This window comes from Rousettus aegyptiacus, unplaced genomic scaffold, assembly GCF_014176215.1.
Source record: "Rousettus aegyptiacus isolate mRouAeg1 unplaced genomic scaffold, mRouAeg1.p scaffold_m13_p_8, whole genome shotgun sequence".
NCBI lineage: Eukaryota > Metazoa > Chordata > Mammalia > Chiroptera > Pteropodidae > Rousettus > Rousettus aegyptiacus.
The window spans coordinates 65,279,350-65,296,756 of NW_023416311.1; the positions used below are offsets into that span (position 1 = coordinate 65,279,350).

The following is a 17,407-nucleotide window of genomic DNA, read 5'->3' on the forward strand; positions in this document are numbered from 1 at the left end:
CTCTGGGCTTGTTCTCTTTTCTGTCCCTGAATTCAGCTGGCACCTGGATGTAGCATGACGACCCGGACTCGACTGACAGGCGAGGGCAAGTCTTCTGGGGTAGCCAAGGAATAAGGTGAAAGGAACCGGGCTTCCTGAATCCCCATCAGCCTGATTGCTCATTTCAGAACTGGGAAAAAAAGCCAGTGGGATAGGAAGGAGCCACATTCTTCCTTTCTTCATGCTTTTGTATGCTCAACAGCTGCCTCACGATCTCTTCAGCTCTAAATGTTAGGGCAACTTCATCTCCTTGAAAGAACTTAAAGTATATTCATATGTATTATTTCATGTAAAAGCTGCAGGAATTCTAGGGGCAGATATGAGTCTTATCTTATAGATGAAGAACTTGGCCTTGGAAGGCTCGAGAGCCCGTCCACAATCAGAGCTGGTGCACGCTGGGGCTCCACCTCGGCAGCTCTGCTTCTCTTTACAGCCTCTTCCCAAGTGTTGAGTTGTCATTAGATGAACAAAGCTGTTCAAGAAACTGAGTTCTGTGTGCCTGGAGATAGTCAAACAAGGGCCGAGGATGTCACAGGAAAGACTTAAGCACTAGAAAGACAGGAGGACTAGATGGCCCTTAACGTCTCTTTTGAGGTCCCTCAAATTCTCTGAGATTTGAGTGCTTGCAACATGGACATCTAAACATTTTTTCCCCCTGAACTGCACAAGTAAAAAAATGTCCAAAGGAACTCATTGCTTTGAAGAAGACAATGTAGGAAAATATGAAAAGAATTCAATGAAGAGACCGAGATGTTTGAGAAGTCAAGAAAGGTGAAGTTTAATTTGCATATAGGCACAGCCCACACCTCACCCTGCAAACAGCACAAACCCCTCTGTTAGATTTGCAAAGCGACTGGACATAAACAGTAGATTTCTCAAGTAACACATAGGCTTGTCCATTACAGACATACACGCACGTGCATGCGCACGCGTGCGCGCGCACACACACACACACACACAAATAACAAAGAAATACATTTAAATCCTCTGCAAAAGAGAGACGAGGATGGCAAATTACTTTACCTCACATTTGAACTTTACAGTCTAACCCATCTTGTCCTCATGACAGCAGAGTGAGGTAGGCAGCACAGAAATTACTATTCATTTTGCGGGTGAGGAAACTGAAGCTCAGAGAGGTTTCAGCACTGGCCTAAGGTTTCCCAGCTTGTTGGTATAGAACTGGGCCTAGAACTCAGGGCTAGGAAACCTATGCCGGTGCTCCTTCATAACTGCTTTTCTAGGGGAAAATGAAGAGGGTTGTGTAAAATATAGTGGCTCAGCATCATTAAGCAGAACTATTATTTTTCTTGAGTAGATGAGATCAAGCACAATCAACCCTCATGTTGAGGTCATGCTGTGAGGCAGACAAGAAGAAGAATTTTCTGAATCATTCATGTTTATACCTACAACAAAATGGTTGTTTTCCACTGTTTTCTGTTTAGCTCTGTCCTGCCTTAATTTTAAGTCGCTAACAAAAATGAAGAAATGACGCTCTGATTAGATTTCATCAACTCAAGTCTTATTACCAGGATTCAGAGAGTGGCATCAATAATCACGTCATTATTTAAACTTACAATCTCTTGTCTTACTGAAACATAAATGAATCTTATTCATTTATTCCTTCTGGCTGTGGCCTGCCTCTATTCTTTAGCCATAAATAATAGTGATCATTTTATACCAGATCAATAGTAGTAAAACTGACAAACTTTATAGGTTGTATTTTTTTTTGAAAAAAATTTTATACTTTAAAGCAAAAGGGAAGATTTTTCAGGAAGAATGAAATCAAACTTTCAAAAGAAAAGCTAAATAAAATCCTTTGTTTTAAAATAAAAATTAATTTTATTGAGAATAACCCGTCTTATTGCATTACTCTTTTTACTTAACAATTTAAAATGGCCCAATCACTGCTGACCCGAGGTCTTATCTTGTATAATACCGTGAGAGAAGAAGACGTGCTGGTCCATCGCCACACTCCAAATTGGAACATAATGGAATTTTCTCTTTCAAGTTATTTAATATCTATGAGTTTCATTTGTTTTTATGTAATACCTTAAGATGTACTGAAATTTAACAAACAGTAGTGGAGACTTTATGTGAGAGCCACTTGACAATATCACAACAGTAGTTTAAAATTCCCTCTTTAAAGTCCTTCAGAGAAACACTAAGAAAAAGTGACAATATTCTTCTTCATGCCTGTATCTGTCACATAAGATATTGGCCTAAGTGAGAGATCTGTCCCTGTAGCAAAACTAGATGTCTTAGTTAATAACCAGTGGCATCCCCTAAAAGCCCCAGGATAATTTCAACAACAGTACGAAATGTGGATATTCATCTGCAAGCATGAAATTGGATTTTACTTCTGATTTTCTAGGTTAATTTTGCAATAATTAAGTGTTTGCTATTTGGCTGTTAGAGGCTGACCTCTTATCTACTCTTAGAAATAGGTCTCATATAATGGAATATAGGTAGACACAGCATGCTCCAATAATACATACAAGCTTGCAAAGCAGAAGAGGACAGGTGCTTTAACAAGAGGACATCACAATTGCTTTTGGGGATTTTAAATGTGACCAAATTTAGGTTTTTAAAATGCGTGTTCCTATGCTTGCTGGCCCAGAAATGGTGCAGTTCATCAAAAGGAACTCCCTTGGAGGTGGAGTTCTCCCTCTGGCAGTTCCAGCAAGGTTTCAGACTCTAGGAAGTAGGAGGGTCTTGTAAAGCTCAATAAAACGTTAAAGGTTCTCATAGCAATTGACAGTGTCCAAAGCTGACCACTGGGGGGGCGCTTCTATCACTCTGTGGGACATACATGTGAATGCTTTGTCATTGCTTGAGGAAAACCTGCATTCCAAAAGGGAAGAAGCTGCTGGAAATTAGTCTACCTCCTATTTTTCTTTAATAGGAATGGCTCTAGAACATTTGGGCCACAGAAATAAGGGTCCGAACTTCCAAGTAAAGCTCACGCAGAACCATCCCCTCCTCTCTGTAAGGCTTTGGGGATTCCAAGGCAGATCCAATGCATTGACCTTTCCACGTGTTGTTTTGCCTGGAAATACTATGTGTATGGTCCTTTTACTGATTTGTCCTGGTTTTAACTCATCTTCCAAGGCTGGTTTTGAACCAAGAAAGTTAACCTTTACCCTCCTTTGCTTCTGCAAGATGTTGAGGTGCTTGGTGCAACTGACGTGTATTACTTCAAGCCCTCAGTTTCTGAACACAGAAATAAATTGCAAGTTATGCATTGTCAGAACCTCAGAAAACCCATGCTTCTTATCATGCATCAAGATGTATCAGCCTCTTATTTGAAACTAAAGAGAACAAACAAGCAACTTTGTGTATAAAAGTTGGCCAATATGAACTATTGAAAATATTTTTGGAATGCTTCAAATATTACAAATATTTTCTTTTACTTATTTGATATTTCACTATATAGTTATATACAGAGATGGCCTTTACCATGCAGAAAAAATGTACATTCTCCATCTCTATAATATGTTACAAAGCTGGTGCTTCTACTTGGTCTTATGAGCCAGCAAGTTGAGTTTATTAGTCAGCTGTTAGCTCTAACAACATAATTAAAGTGCAAAGAAAGAGGGGAAACAGCCAGATGGATCAATTTTTTTCACTGTCAGCATCAACATATTCATGCCTCTAAGTGAAAATGTCAGGTGCAATAGGCTCAGGCAACAATAACTGTATGTTTTCTCTTCCTTCTTTTAAAGTAGAGCTCTCCCTGAGAAGAGAAGAGGGAGGTAAAGACAAGAGAGCCCCATTTCTTCAACAACCGACAATCGTGAAAAAAGCAAAGTCACTTCCCCCATCTAGGGTAGCGGGACTAACCCCTGCATTTGATTTTCTGATATAAGAGCTGTTGAGTTGTTGGACCCGTTTCTCATACATGTACAATATTTTCACACAGAAATATCTCAAAATTAAAAACAAAAGTGGTTGGGGAAGAACTGCCTACCAATAGCACACAAAAGTGTGGGTTTCATAAGGAAAAACACACTAAACAACTTTTTAAAAAAATACAGCCAATGGTCATAGTGAGCCTAAAAATGGTTTGTGTAAATCAGAATAGATTCCCACATTGCTTTGAGGGGTAAAAAAATAAAAATAAATACAGCAAAGTACAGAGATGATTTATAAATACTGCATCTTTCCACTTATTGAAACCCACTCTTTCCCATAGCACTTTGTGGCCTTCAGTCTTATTCCACAGTTTTGTCTGTGAGGTGCATGAGCACCTTTTTGCAAACTCAGTACCCACCCCTCTGAGGGTACTGGCTTCAGGAAGAAGCCCGCACCTTACCTCGTGCAGCCACTGGCTGGAATCCTTTGGGGCACAGCCTACTGAGTTTTTAATTAAAGAAATCTCATGTACAAATCCACTTGACTTTCATTATGTCTTTTTTATCCTGTTGCCTAAAGACTGAAAAAGCAGTTTCAGAACATGCCATTACTTCTCCATGCACCGAAAACCATGCACATGCTCTAGACTGAAATTGCTTATGTGTTGGCACATCCCTAAGAAGGAAGCCTCGGCTTTGCTGGAAGCTTGTAACAAAATAAATGTAACGGAAGCAGTTAAATCCTAGGAGAAGACTGCTAGGTATACCCGGACCAATAAAGTGCCAAGGAAACACCACAGGCCTTTTTCATGAATCCTCGTCCCCAAGTTTAGAACATGGGGTGGAGCCTGAAATTGACCTTCCCTGCTTCATTAAAATGGCTACCACATCTCCCATCTTACATTCTCTTATGCAAAATGTGCCATCATCAGCTTTGCCAAATACCATTCTTTTCACCTTCCCACCCACGTCCGAAGCACCTGTCTTTGACCCTCAAACAGCTGAGTTTCCCTGGCTGGAGACAGAATTCCAATTTGTTCCATCTTTTTCCATGGACAAAGGAGACCTGGCTTTGTCTCCCTCCCCACTGTTCTCACTGCACCGTGGGAGGCATGACATGCACAGTTCTGTCCATCCTGCTTTCCATGAAAATTCCACAGACTCAGGGGCAAGGCCAAATCTTCAAGCAGGGAGCCGAGGTTCAATTTTTAGCGATAGCTCATACAGCGTATCTTCATCTATGATGAGGGCTTTGTCAAGCAAGTACTGAGTGACCTGGAGAAAGAGAGAAGTCCTAGCTTTCAGTTTCTGAATGGAATCTGACACAATTCAACATTTTCTCTTAAATATTTAAAAATTTTAAAAATTTTATATAACTAAAAATATTTATGAATATATTCTCAGTGTGAAAATAAAATCAAACACCTCTAGTCCTCTCCCAACTCTCCGGGCACTTTCCTCGAGAGGCAGAGTGTTATCATTTGGTTTGTATTCTTCCAAATGTTTTGCCATGTTTCTAGATATTACATGTACTTATAGAAATCTATTTCCCTCTTGTAATCATAAGTGGTATCATACTGTACATGCCAGTATATAGAGCTCTACCTGCTGTATAGTATTAATAGTGTGATATATTAGAGTTTAATAATCTCATGTTGATACATGTTTAGTTGCTGTGATTATTTCACTAGTACACAAAGTTACAGTGAAGTCCTCGTCAGCATGCTTCGTGGTGAATGTGAGTGTTCCTCTCAGGCAGAGACTAGAAATGAAATGAAACGAAACAAAAAGACGCTGAAACGACAATGTGGGAGCATGAGGTATTTCCATGAAAGTGGTACTCTGTTTCTGTTGAGATATAACTTAGAGAAGCAAAATTAATAGTTTGATCAGCTTTAACAAATGGCCACACTCTGTGACTTCCGTGCCTGTCATGATACAGAACAGTTCTACCACCTCGAAAGTTCCTGTACGCAGCTTCCCAGTCAGGCTGCCCCCGGAAGCAACTGCTGCTCTGATTTCTATCACCACGTATTGGTTTTGTCTGCTCTAGAACTTCATGTAAATGGAAGCACACAGTATGTGCTCCTCTGTGTCTAGCTTCTTTCACTCAGCGTGATGTTTTGAGATTCCTTTATTTGTGGCGTGTATCAGTAGTCTGTCCTCCTTCATTCCCGAATGGCATTCCGTTGTCTGGACACACCACATCTGTTTTTCCATCGACCTATTTATAGACACCTGATTGTTTCCCACTTCTGGCTGTCATTAAGAAATGTCGTGAACATTTTATACTACACTTTTATTGGGTATGTTTTCACTTCCCCCTTACATGTTGCTGGCCCATTAAGCAGATGCACATTTAACCTTTTCAGAAATACACAAATGTACAGTTTTCCAAAGCAGTTGTACCATGTAATGCTCACCAGCAATATGTTAAGAGTTTTGGTTACTGTGTGTATCAATTTTTAATTTTAAAAGGTATAAAATGACCTTCAAGACTGTCATACCTATAGTATATGAGCGCACCTGTTACACAACTAATGTTTGATATTACCAATGTTTAAAAATCTTGTCTGACAGGTAAAAATAATGCCTCATTAAATTTGCACTTTTTCTTCTTACTAGTGAAATTGAACATTTTTAAAATATATATTGGACATTTTTGTTTCTTCTACTGTGAGTTAAATGTTCATTGCTTTGCCCATTTTTCTATTGAGCTGTTTATACTTACTTGTAGATTTCTAGGAATACTCTTATTCCATCTCTTTGTTCCACATGCTACAAATATTGTCTCCTAGTCTATTGCTTATATTTTGACTTTTTAAACAATTGTCATTTGTCATGCAGAAGTTTTGACTTATCAGACTTGTCTTTTGCAGCTTTGCATTCTATGCTTAAGAAGATCTTTTAAATCTAAAGATCATGACTATTTTGTCCAATATTTTATTCAAATTAACTTTTTTTTATATTTAGGTAATGAATTCATCTGGAATTTATTTTCATGAATGGTATAAGACGGAGAGCCAAAATTCCTATTTCATTTACTGAATAATCAATTTCTTTCTGGCACTTTTTAAAAATTCCTCCTTTATCCCATATTAGATTTTCAAATAGGTAAAATCTGCATCTGGACTTTATTCTGCACCATTTAACTCGTATTCCTGCATCTGAACGGTCCTGTTTTATTCATTATAGTTTAGGATATATGTCTGTATCTAGTAGGGAGAGCCCTCCCTTACTCTTCTTATTTTTACAATGTTCTTGTCTGTTTTTTGCCTACCTAAGCTTCCTTATGAGTTTTAGGATAAGTTGTCAAGTTCCATGAAATAGTAGGGAAAACTGGGTGTAAGTTATATGGGACTTTTCTGCATTACCTTCTCAAATTTTCTGTAAAGCTGAAATGACTCTAATAACATCTATTTAAAAATGAGAAGAAGGAAGGAAGGAAGGAAGGAAGGAAGGAAGGAAGGAAGGAAGGAAGGAAGGAAGGAAGGAAGAAGGGAGGGAGGGAGGGAGGGAGGGAGGGAGGGAAACCACTTGCGGCCGGGATGGAGGGAGGAGGAGGAAGGGGGCATGTGATGTGAGATAAATCTCAAAAGATGAGCAGAGGCCACAGAATGTAAGACTTGTTGGACATGACAAGATTTTTTTTTTCTTTGTTCTAAGAGCAATGGAAAACCAATAAAATGTTTTATGCAAGTTGCAGACATATTCTCCTTTGTGCTTCAAAGAGTTCCATCTGGCTATAATTTGTAAAATGTATTTTGTATTCTAGAGTGAATGCAAGTAGACCAGGTAATAGGTATAAGTAGCTTAGACCAAGGGCGGTGGTGGTGTAGACAGATGCAAGAGGAATGTAGGATGTAAAATTAAGACAACTTGATGATGAATGAATGTTTTTGCTTTTTTTTTTTTTTCTCAATCAGAGTTGCCAAAGATTTGTCTATTTTATTGGTCTTTGCTGTGAGTCAGCTTTTGGTACAACTGGTCAACTCTACTACTGTTTTTAATGCATTAATTTCTTATTTCTTATATTTCCTTACAACTGCACAATATTACCTTTGGTTGATGGTCTATTCGATAAGAAGTCTGCTGGAACTGGCGTATTTCTCTGACGATGTGTGATATCTAACAGAGAAAGGACGACAACAAAAAGAAAAACAAAGCAAAAGTATTTCCCTTTATTGCAGCACATTCTTCCAGGGGGCTGTGCCAGAGTAGACAATTACTTCCTTCAGTGAGGGGTCTGGAGCCCTGCCTGATCATTCTTTATGCCGAGGCCTTTCTAGCCATTCAGTGAGCCATACAAAATGCTAACAGCAAGAAAACACTGAATTCACAGTCAGGGGAACAGCTGGTACTGGGTGGCCTCAGGCAGGGAGTGTCAAGCTCTGGATGCTGTTATTGTCCATGGACTCCTTGCTTCTAACTTGGTGCTCAGAACCCAGGGGTCCAGCGAGAAGCCTTCAGCATCTATCAGTGGTCAGTCTTAGACTGTCATCTCTAGAGCTTTATTCCCCCCACCATTTGCCCAGCTGAAATGGCTCCACCGAAAATCTCAATCAGCCAACGGCAGGTATTAGACCTAGTGTCCACCATCTTTCCCACCTCAAGATTAAAAAGCAAAGAGTGACTTTTATAACTTCGCCTCTTCTCTGTAAGCCAGTGAAGTCATTGAAACAGGCTGATTATGAAATTATGACCTACCATTCTCATTTTGGAGAAATTGACAAGGCCTTCCTCAGTAAAGTTCGGTGTTCCTTCTTCAATAAATGCCAAGTCTGTCAGGTACATTCCCAGATAAGGAACAGCTGGGGGGTTACAGCTGCAAGACCAAGAGGTACTGTTTTCATGCTTGTTTATGCAAATGTTCACTTCCCTTCCCAGTTTAATAGAAAGCAATTATGCTGTTTCAGTCTTAAATAATAAAGTTTTTAAATTTCATTTTCAAAAGCATACTTATAATATGCAGAGTTTTAAATACATCTCACAATAGAATTTAATATAAAATTACACTCGTGCTTTATATCTGTTTAAGACAATATATGTTCAAACAACAGGATATCTTATAGACAAGAGGGCTCCATCCCTCCAGGCTGTGGACCAGTACTAGTTCATGGCATGTTAGGAACCAGGCCACACAGCAGGTGAGCAGCAGATAAGCAAGGGAACCTTCATCCGTATTTGCAACGGCTCCCCAGTTTAGCATTACTGCCTCAGCTCCACCTCAGATCCTCAGGCATTAGATTCTCAGAGGAGCACCGGTCTCTGGTGCTAAAAAGGTTGGGGGCCGCTGTATACAAAATATTTCCTAGCAGGGCTTGTGGGCCAGAGAAGGGTCAAACCATGTAGAAATCCCTATGCCCTCACCTCATTAAAGTGCAAACATTTAACCTTAAAGAACTGGGTGGGAAAATCAATGTGATTAGAGCTTGTAAAACTTGTTTTCTGTTTTAATTAGCATTTAAGTGTTTTTTATTCTAATTAGTATCACAACTGCACAATAAAGTGAGACCTTCTTTACATTTTTGATTTTTTGAGGTGGGGTACTCTGGGTCTTCTCAGAGTCCAGAGCTAAAAACACAGACCTTTCATCCAGAGAGAACTGGGTTTGAGTCCCAGCTTGACCACATACTAAGTGATGCTGAGCCAATTCTCTTAACTGCAGTTTCCTCATGTGTGAAACGGAGACAGTAAAATTTATCCCTCTAGTTAGTTGTGAGGTTTAATAAAACACATCAAGTACTTAGCATAGAGTCTGTCATTTAATAAGTATTCAGTGAATAGTTAACTGTACTATTGTTGTTATCGCTATGAGTCTGTCTTTCACTCATGGCATCACAGGACTAACATTTTTCCCAGAGTAAGTCAAGTATGTGTAGTAGATCATAAGAAAACCAGCAGCAGGAGAATATATTATTCTATTCTATTCTATTCTATTCTATTCTATTCTATTCTATTCTATTCTATTCTATTCTCTCTTTCTCACACATGCAGAGAATGATTAAGCAAATAAAGACAAAAAATAGATAACAATAATAAATAGGTACTGTAATATTCACATTTTAGAAATCACAGAATAATATTGTGCTTAGATTAATAAAAGATGGCTTGATTTACTATGATTTACTATGGTGATGTTTTCTTGTTATTTGGAAAACTCTGCATACCATGAGTATCTCCATAAGACATTTACTATAAGCACAGTATTCCAAATGAAAAGGAAAATAAAAAAATACCTAGATTTCGAAAGTTGTTTCCCATTTGTTTCTTTTCAAATTAAAGTAGGAGGTAGGCCATTATTTATATACTATATAAATTATTTAATTATATTTCTGAATTATAGCTAATTTAATAATTAAGACAGACATACTTTTTGAGGGTTTCTCTGAGATTTTTAAATCTTCCTTCAGATGAAACAGTCTTCTGAAGCTTATCCATTAGAGCTTTTGTCTAGGAAGAAACAAATGACTGAGTATGCCATGAAAATACTCCTATGGTTTGATAAATCAATGAGCTACCAAAAAATGCTCAATTCTCTTCCATAGTGGAGGTGTTGGTACCTTTGCCAGACTGTTGTGATGTGATATGATTTGTGTGATATATGAGTTTCCAAGTACAGAGATGGGGCATTATGTTTAAATAGGAGGAGGAGGAGAAGAAAGAAGAATACGTGGATAAGAGAAAGTGACTACGCTTACTCATTTAGCCAAAAAGATAGGAAAATGTGTAGAAAAGAAAAATTGCAAAGCATGAGAAACTCAGACTTTTAAATAACTGAAAAGCGTGTTTTAAATAAGGGCACATTCTTGAAAGAGAAGTCTCCCGTCAGGACAGTTTCATGATCAATATTTTTGAGCGTTAATTTCCAGATTATCAAAGCACACATTTAATTGTTTGGCTATTGACCACCTAATTCCTCTACTCCAACTCCTTTCTTTTGTGATCATCTTTATCGACTTGTGAAAAAGGTATAACTGATACTTACCGAGAAATAAAATTGTTGACATTGGTCTGGACTTTCTTCCATGGGCATGGGAGAATGGGATGATGATGACCCATTCTTGGTAACACCCAACCCAGGCAGTATGGCCAGGAGAAGCACTTCAAATGCTTCAGACTATCTTGTACCACAAGTATGGAGGGGCCCTCCCCAATACCCACTGACACCCATGGAGAAAGCCAGGAGAAAAAGCATGGAAAAAATTGTGATTTAATTTGAATCTTGAAGTTATCCGAATGAAAATGATAGTCATGAGCAAGCTGAATCTAATGAAAAGAAAATGAAGAAAGTTCTATTTCTGCACATCTAAGTTATCATGCCAAAACTTTAAATCTACTACATAAATGACAAAGAAAGGGGTCAATATTGAGGCCATTTGTCCCTAGGGTTTAGCCCTAAGGCATTTGCACCTTTACTTTGTGGGAGAAAGAATGGATTCACTAGACATCACTGTGTCCATTTGGAATCACTGTGCTCTAATTCGGAAAACAACTCCTGACTGTCAACCACATTGTTTGAGGTTGTCCTCATATATGCTATAATCAATGTTTTGGGTTGTATTTTCTCTTCTAAATTAACTATTTAGAAATGCACATGAGTAGAATCAATTAAGTGATAAGAACACAGTAATCACTTACGTTGGCACCTTTCTTTGGCAACCGAGCTGCTCATTTCAGTTAATTATTTCCTAATTAGTAATATTTATCTTGGCTCATGTCTCCCAGCTTCTCCTCCTCTCTGCAGTGGGGTGGGCTGCACACTGATGCTCACCTGCTTGGACACCTTGGCCCAGGTTTTCTTCAGCCTGTAGATGGCACTTCTGTTTAAGGCCGAGGTGATCTCCAGCACCCCGTTGTAGTTGTGCAGGCATCGGCAAATGTCCGCCACCGCCACCCACTTCTCAATTGCATTGGCACGGGAGGTGACATCGGCATAATTCATTATCTGGGAAGCCACCAGGTTACTCATCTGAGACAACGAGAAAGCCAAGACAGGCAGCTAAGATACAAGGCCGAACACCTGAGTTACCTACACGATGTCAAGAAAGTAGGCTGTGAAGGGATGTGGATGGCATGGTCCATATTTAGACAACTTTCTGAAGAGACTAAAGTCTGTAACAATAATAAACTAATGAGCACTCGTTTATCCTCAGAGTGAAGAGACGCATTGTTTCGAATCAGCTTTTTGGGGGAAGAAGTGACTTCATTAATCATTCATTTTGATGGGGTTATTTCCAACAATTACTGAGGAAATGGAATAGAATGAGGTAACTCTGGAGGAACGGAAGTCTTTGCAGATAATGGGTTTCACTTCTGGGGGCCTTTCCACATGCCCCTTGCCCCTCGCCCCCTAACTGTGTGGGATATTTGCTCAGAGGAGCCTCACTGACCACAGAGAAAGAAAACACTCTATTTCCCTCAATCAAATCATTTCTAACCTGATCAACTCTCGACCCGGAAACACTTTGGCACAGGGGAAGAGAGTATTTTCCCCTTTTTATCTTGCTGATTTTTTTTTCTACCAGTAGTTAAAAGGACCTATAGTTTCGAGGCTAAGTACCGTAATTCTACTAGTTAAAGTTGAGGAAAAAAAAGGCGGCTTAAGAAGCTTAATATTTAGATTATGGAAAGGAAAAGGGTAAATAGGATTGATTGCTGACAAAGGGAATATGGGGCCTAATCTTATATCTGTACACTAAATCTGATGGGTATAAGCATTCTTTGATGATTCCTTAGGTACTTAAAACTTGCCAGTGCCTCAGAATTATCATTCTGCATATTTGTTTTAAAAATTCTGTATTGTGCATCTACTATAAACTAGGCATTCTTTTAGATGTTGGGAACAGAAAGAGAAATCAGCATCCCTGACCTCAAGGCACTGAGCCTAGCTAGGTGGGAAGGTGTGGTGTGTGTGTGGGGTGGGGGGGCGGGAAAACATAAAAAAGTAAATACCACACAGTGAAATGCAAAGTTTGCATGGAGGAGGGGAGCTGAGACCATGCAAGCAGCATGCAGCATCTGGCCTAGTACAAAGAAGGCTTCTGGAATGAGGTTGTGGCTGCACCAAGTTCTAAAGAATGAGTCAGAGTTAGCTACAGCTTTCCATCAAGATAGAAGAGCATTTTCACAGGGGCAGAGGTGGAAGGCACGGCATAATGGAGGAACTGGCAGCCATCTGAGAAGCCCAGGGGGTCGTGAATGACGAGGCTGGGTTGAGCAGTTGGAACTGTATGTAGAAGGTGAGAAAAAGCCACTCTGACAGATTTTTGTCAAAGAAAGTGATATAATTAGATTAGCCTTTCAGAGAAGCTATTCCTGTGCCCCTGCAGGAGTAGGTTGGAGGGCATGAGAGGGCAGGGGCTGGCGAGTTAGGAGTTCCTGGAGGGAAAGGTTGGACAGCCAAGTCCAAGTTATGGCAGTGGGGTGGGGGTGGGAGTGGAGGGAGACAGACGTAGATTTAGAGTTCACTCATATGCTGGTGGGGCAAAGGGAGGTCAGGGATTCTGTGCTTGGGTGAGTGTGTGGGGAGGCTATGACCTGAGACTCAGAACAGAGAATAAGATGAGGAAGCAGGCTGGGCAGGGCTGGGGTGCTGATGACAGTTCATCTGCAGCCTGTTCAGGGCACAATGCACGTGGCCATCCAAGTGGAGACATGTGGGTCTGGAGCCTGGGACTGAACCTCTGATTTGAGTGTCCATTACACCCCAAGTGTATGTACGGTGCGGGCAACACAGGTTTGTTTTCCACAGCAGGGGCTCTGCTTCTCAGAGAGTGGCCTACGCGGGTCATGTGTCCTGTCTTTTCGGCAGCAGTGGCATTGATGATCACTATGTGATAACATTCAGTCAGCACATAAGAACTCTGCAGGTACCCTGTACAAAAGCACCGTCTAGGGAATCTACGCTGTTTTGTATTTTAATTCTAAATGACTTATTAATTTACCTTAGGGATTCCTGGTAGTCTTTTTTTTTTTTTTTAAATCATTATTCCTTTTATTGTAGTTTAGTGGAACTGCAAAGGAAGCCTTCCTGTTGCCTGAAAAGGCCTGAAGACACTCCCACATCCGTGGATCTATTACAAGACGAAGACCATCAGAATAGAACAAAGTAGGAGGTGGTGGGTATAAAGCAGCTCCATCTCACTGCTGAAGAAAAGTAGAGTGGAGAGATGGACTGACAGCCGGTCACCACTGCACACAGCAGCACTGTAACTATGTTCAAAGAGGTCCCTTCCAACCCTGGGATGTAATTTGAGCTGAACGTTCAGTAATGACAAGGAGGAGCTGCATCAACCCAACGTTACAGTCACCAGCACCACCTGGGGCCAGCGACACAGGTGCTATTTATTCTGTTAGAATTAGACAATCTATGACCACAAAGTAACGATGCTTTCGATGAAAATAATTACAGAACCTATGCGTTACTGAGCACTTACCAGACCTGAGTACCATCAAAAGTGAACCTCCTGCATCTGGAAGTTAACTGGAAATTATGACATCACTGTGAGCTCTTAGAGGAGATTTAAACATGTCTTTAACATTCCATCAGTTCTGTCTTAAATGTGAGTAGCTTTACTTTAGAGTAGGAGTCTTGAGACCCTGATATTCATCTTCCCATAGCACACCCGAGGTTTTTATAGTTACTCACATCATTGAAGTGTTGGCTGGTTTTCATAATGTAAGGTGTTCTTTCATTTTTATCCAACTTCATCCACCCCTGCCCAAGAAACTCTCTGAAAGTACAAAGCAAAATATAAATCCACTTAAATTATTTTAAATGGTCAACTATTGGTGTGAATAATTATTATTAATATCACATACATTAAACTTAACATTGCCCAACACTTGCTGCTGCTGATAATCTCAAATGAATTTTAGCTCAACTCTAGCAATTCACCACTTCATACAAAAGATTAAAAGATTTTTCAGTTTCCAACTTTGTCCCTGTTAGGATCGTTATAAAAGCTTCTCTGAAGTTGAAAAACAATGACCAACACGAGAGGAATAAAGAGGTTAAACACTAACTCAGAAACCAAGATGATTTTCCCTGGAGCAGCTTTTTTTAAAAAATATAAGCCTTAGCAGAAGGTGCAAAAAATCCATCACTACCAAGAGCAGCGTTGTTTTCCCCTTCTATGTTCTGACGTTCTCTGGGCAAATGTCCGTGGGCCGTGGCTCTCCTTTATTCACCCCAGAGCCCAGAACAGTGCACTGTGGTAAGGGCTGAATAAACGCACACTCCTTGTTAGCACTTTACAGACCAGCACGCAACGAAGGCGGTTCCAGTGGTGAGACCTCTGCCTGGCTGAAAGTCTGTCTTCCAAATAACATCCCTCTGCTCCTTCACCTCATCCATGAGCAGATCACCAGATAACAGCAAGTGATGGACAATCAAGACGGAGCATACAGGAATTATTTTATGTAGCCATTACAAAAAATGACTTGAAATAAAATTACTCTGACTATTCTTAATCCAGAAATGTTGACTGAGTCCCTGTGCAAGTTTCTTTGTCCCTTACTGTTGGCGGTACTGCTCCCATCCTGCGAGGCTGTTGGACATAAAGGCGCGCCAGTTCCATGGGTGAAAACGATTGGTAGATGTTCACACCAGCACAAAGGGGGCAGGGAGGAGAGGTGGGGAGGGTCCCAGGAAGAGACCACACCAAAGGCCACCACGAAGGTTCAGGCTTTGCTCTTTCTCCTCCTCCACAGAGGTCACACTCATCCCCCTCCCAAATCCTCACTGCACTGAAGGGTAGTTAGGAGGTGGGGGGAAGAGGTGCTGTGCTTCCTAACTCAAGACTCTGAACAGTCACTGGGTTTGCTGATATATGGCCAATGGGCCACATTCCTATTTTATTTCATTTCTTTCATGTTCATGGATTAGTCTATGAGTGCTGAAAGAGGAGAAGGGAGAGAAGATAAAATACATAAAAGTCTGCAGGGGCATCCTTCCATGCCTGAGCCTCCATCCCCATGGATGTCCTCTTCTCTATAGATGACATGTTCATGTCCCTTGCCCAGCCCCTCCCTTATCTTCAATTGAGTTTTTAGTTCATAGAGGACATATGCCAACAGTTGCCATTTGTCCAAACAAAGGCCTTGTTTGTGGGCTTCCAAATATGACAGCTGGGCAGGGCCTTAAAGAGCCTTCCCTTACTCTATGCAGAGAAAATTAAAAGGCTGTATGAGGAGTCTGTCATCTCGAAGCTCAGCAATACTTGATTTATGCAAGTGCAGAGGAGAATTTACAGAATTTACTGAAGATCAGCTTTTCTTGAAGTTTTGGACCACCTGAATTACCTCACTGAAAATACAGTTTCCTGGGCCTCAAACCTGTTGGAATCAGAATCTTTGAGGGAGGTATCTGAGAATGAAAAATTTTAACACATTTCCCAAATGGTTTTAGGCACAATGAAATTTGAGGGCCCCAGTTACAGCTGTACTGAGGTTTCTGTAATGCAAATATATGAAAGTAAAGAGAAATTTCCTACCTCTGGTAATCGTGGTACATATAGAAAAACAAGAGTGACCATCTTGAGAGCCCTCAATACTCCCAAATCAATATTTCCAGCATAAACTGGAACCAAAAGACATTCAGTGGAAGAAAATCATTTTAAGATTAAGACTCACACCTCTGCACACACATCTGCCTTAGGAATAATGTCAACTCTAAGCCGGCTATTCCTGCCTGAGAGGGGTCTACAGCTGTGAGGGTAGCACTCACTCGTAGGGAATGCTTCTGAAAATGATGTGATCCAGGAGGGTGATCTGCTCAGCCAGCTCCATGGCTGACAAGGTCTCGAAGCACTCGGCCTTCGAACAGTCCATCTGCAAGAGATGAGGGGGGAAATGAAACATGGGAGGGAGGCTCCTGTCTGCTCACTGCAGCTGCTGAGGTGCAAAGTCCATCAAAGATTCTAGTTATGAAGAAAATGGTGGAAAGCTCAGGACTATTGGCCAACATTAATATCATGGCCCAACTGTCAAACCCCATGCCAAATTTGGTTCATCCTACAGAGCTTCGTTGATAGAACGAACATATGGCCAAGCACCCAGTTATCAGTCGTGGGCATGTTGCTTGCCTTTGAGAGGTAGTTTGCACATAACTGTGCTGGGTAAGACCATGGCTGAACTTACCAATTGAATTATATCCTCTAATTTTAGGTGGATGTCATCTTGATCATCTTGTGAAAGAGCCCTAAAAAAAATCAAAATATTGTCCATGAAAAAAAAAAAAAAAGATATGCCAAGAATAAAATGACAAAATGCAATTTAGTGTTCCCTGGGTGAAAAGTCAGAGGGTTTGGGTCTGTGAGGCTGTGCTGGAGGCTGTGGAGCCATGGGCTGCAGACAGGTGGTCAAGGAAACAAAATCACATATGGTAAAGGCACAGGAGGATCATCAAGAGAGCTGACTTATAACAAGGAGCCAATTTGTTATGTACAGGTTGTAAACAAAACACATATCACTGAAGTGAACCTGAGGGTGATCTGGTGCGCTCCATGTTACCA

General features: G+C 40.5%; 1 protein-coding gene across 3 annotated transcripts in view; it reads right to left on the reverse strand.

Moving 5' to 3' along the window:
• Positions 1 to 792: 792 nt before the first annotated feature.
• Positions 793 to 17,407, reverse strand: part of RASGRF2 (Ras protein specific guanine nucleotide releasing factor 2) — a 191,714-nt gene continuing 175,099 nt past the window's right edge. For all 3 annotated transcript variants that reach the window (XM_016123395.2, XM_016123415.2, XM_016123406.2), the window contains exons 20-27: positions 17,034 to 17,094; positions 16,621 to 16,724; positions 14,542 to 14,626; positions 11,665 to 11,862; positions 10,264 to 10,343; positions 8,598 to 8,715; positions 7,950 to 8,018; positions 793 to 5,165 (exon numbers count right to left, since the gene is read on the reverse strand). In XM_016123395.2, the coding sequence (XP_015978881.2) occupies positions 5,073 to 5,165; positions 7,950 to 8,018; positions 8,598 to 8,715; positions 10,264 to 10,343; positions 11,665 to 11,862; positions 14,542 to 14,626; positions 16,621 to 16,724; positions 17,034 to 17,094 (808 nt within the window). In that variant the 3' untranslated portion in view covers positions 793 to 5,072. The remainder of the gene's footprint in view (positions 5,166 to 7,949; positions 8,019 to 8,597; positions 8,716 to 10,263; positions 10,344 to 11,664; positions 11,863 to 14,541; positions 14,627 to 16,620; positions 16,725 to 17,033; positions 17,095 to 17,407) is intronic.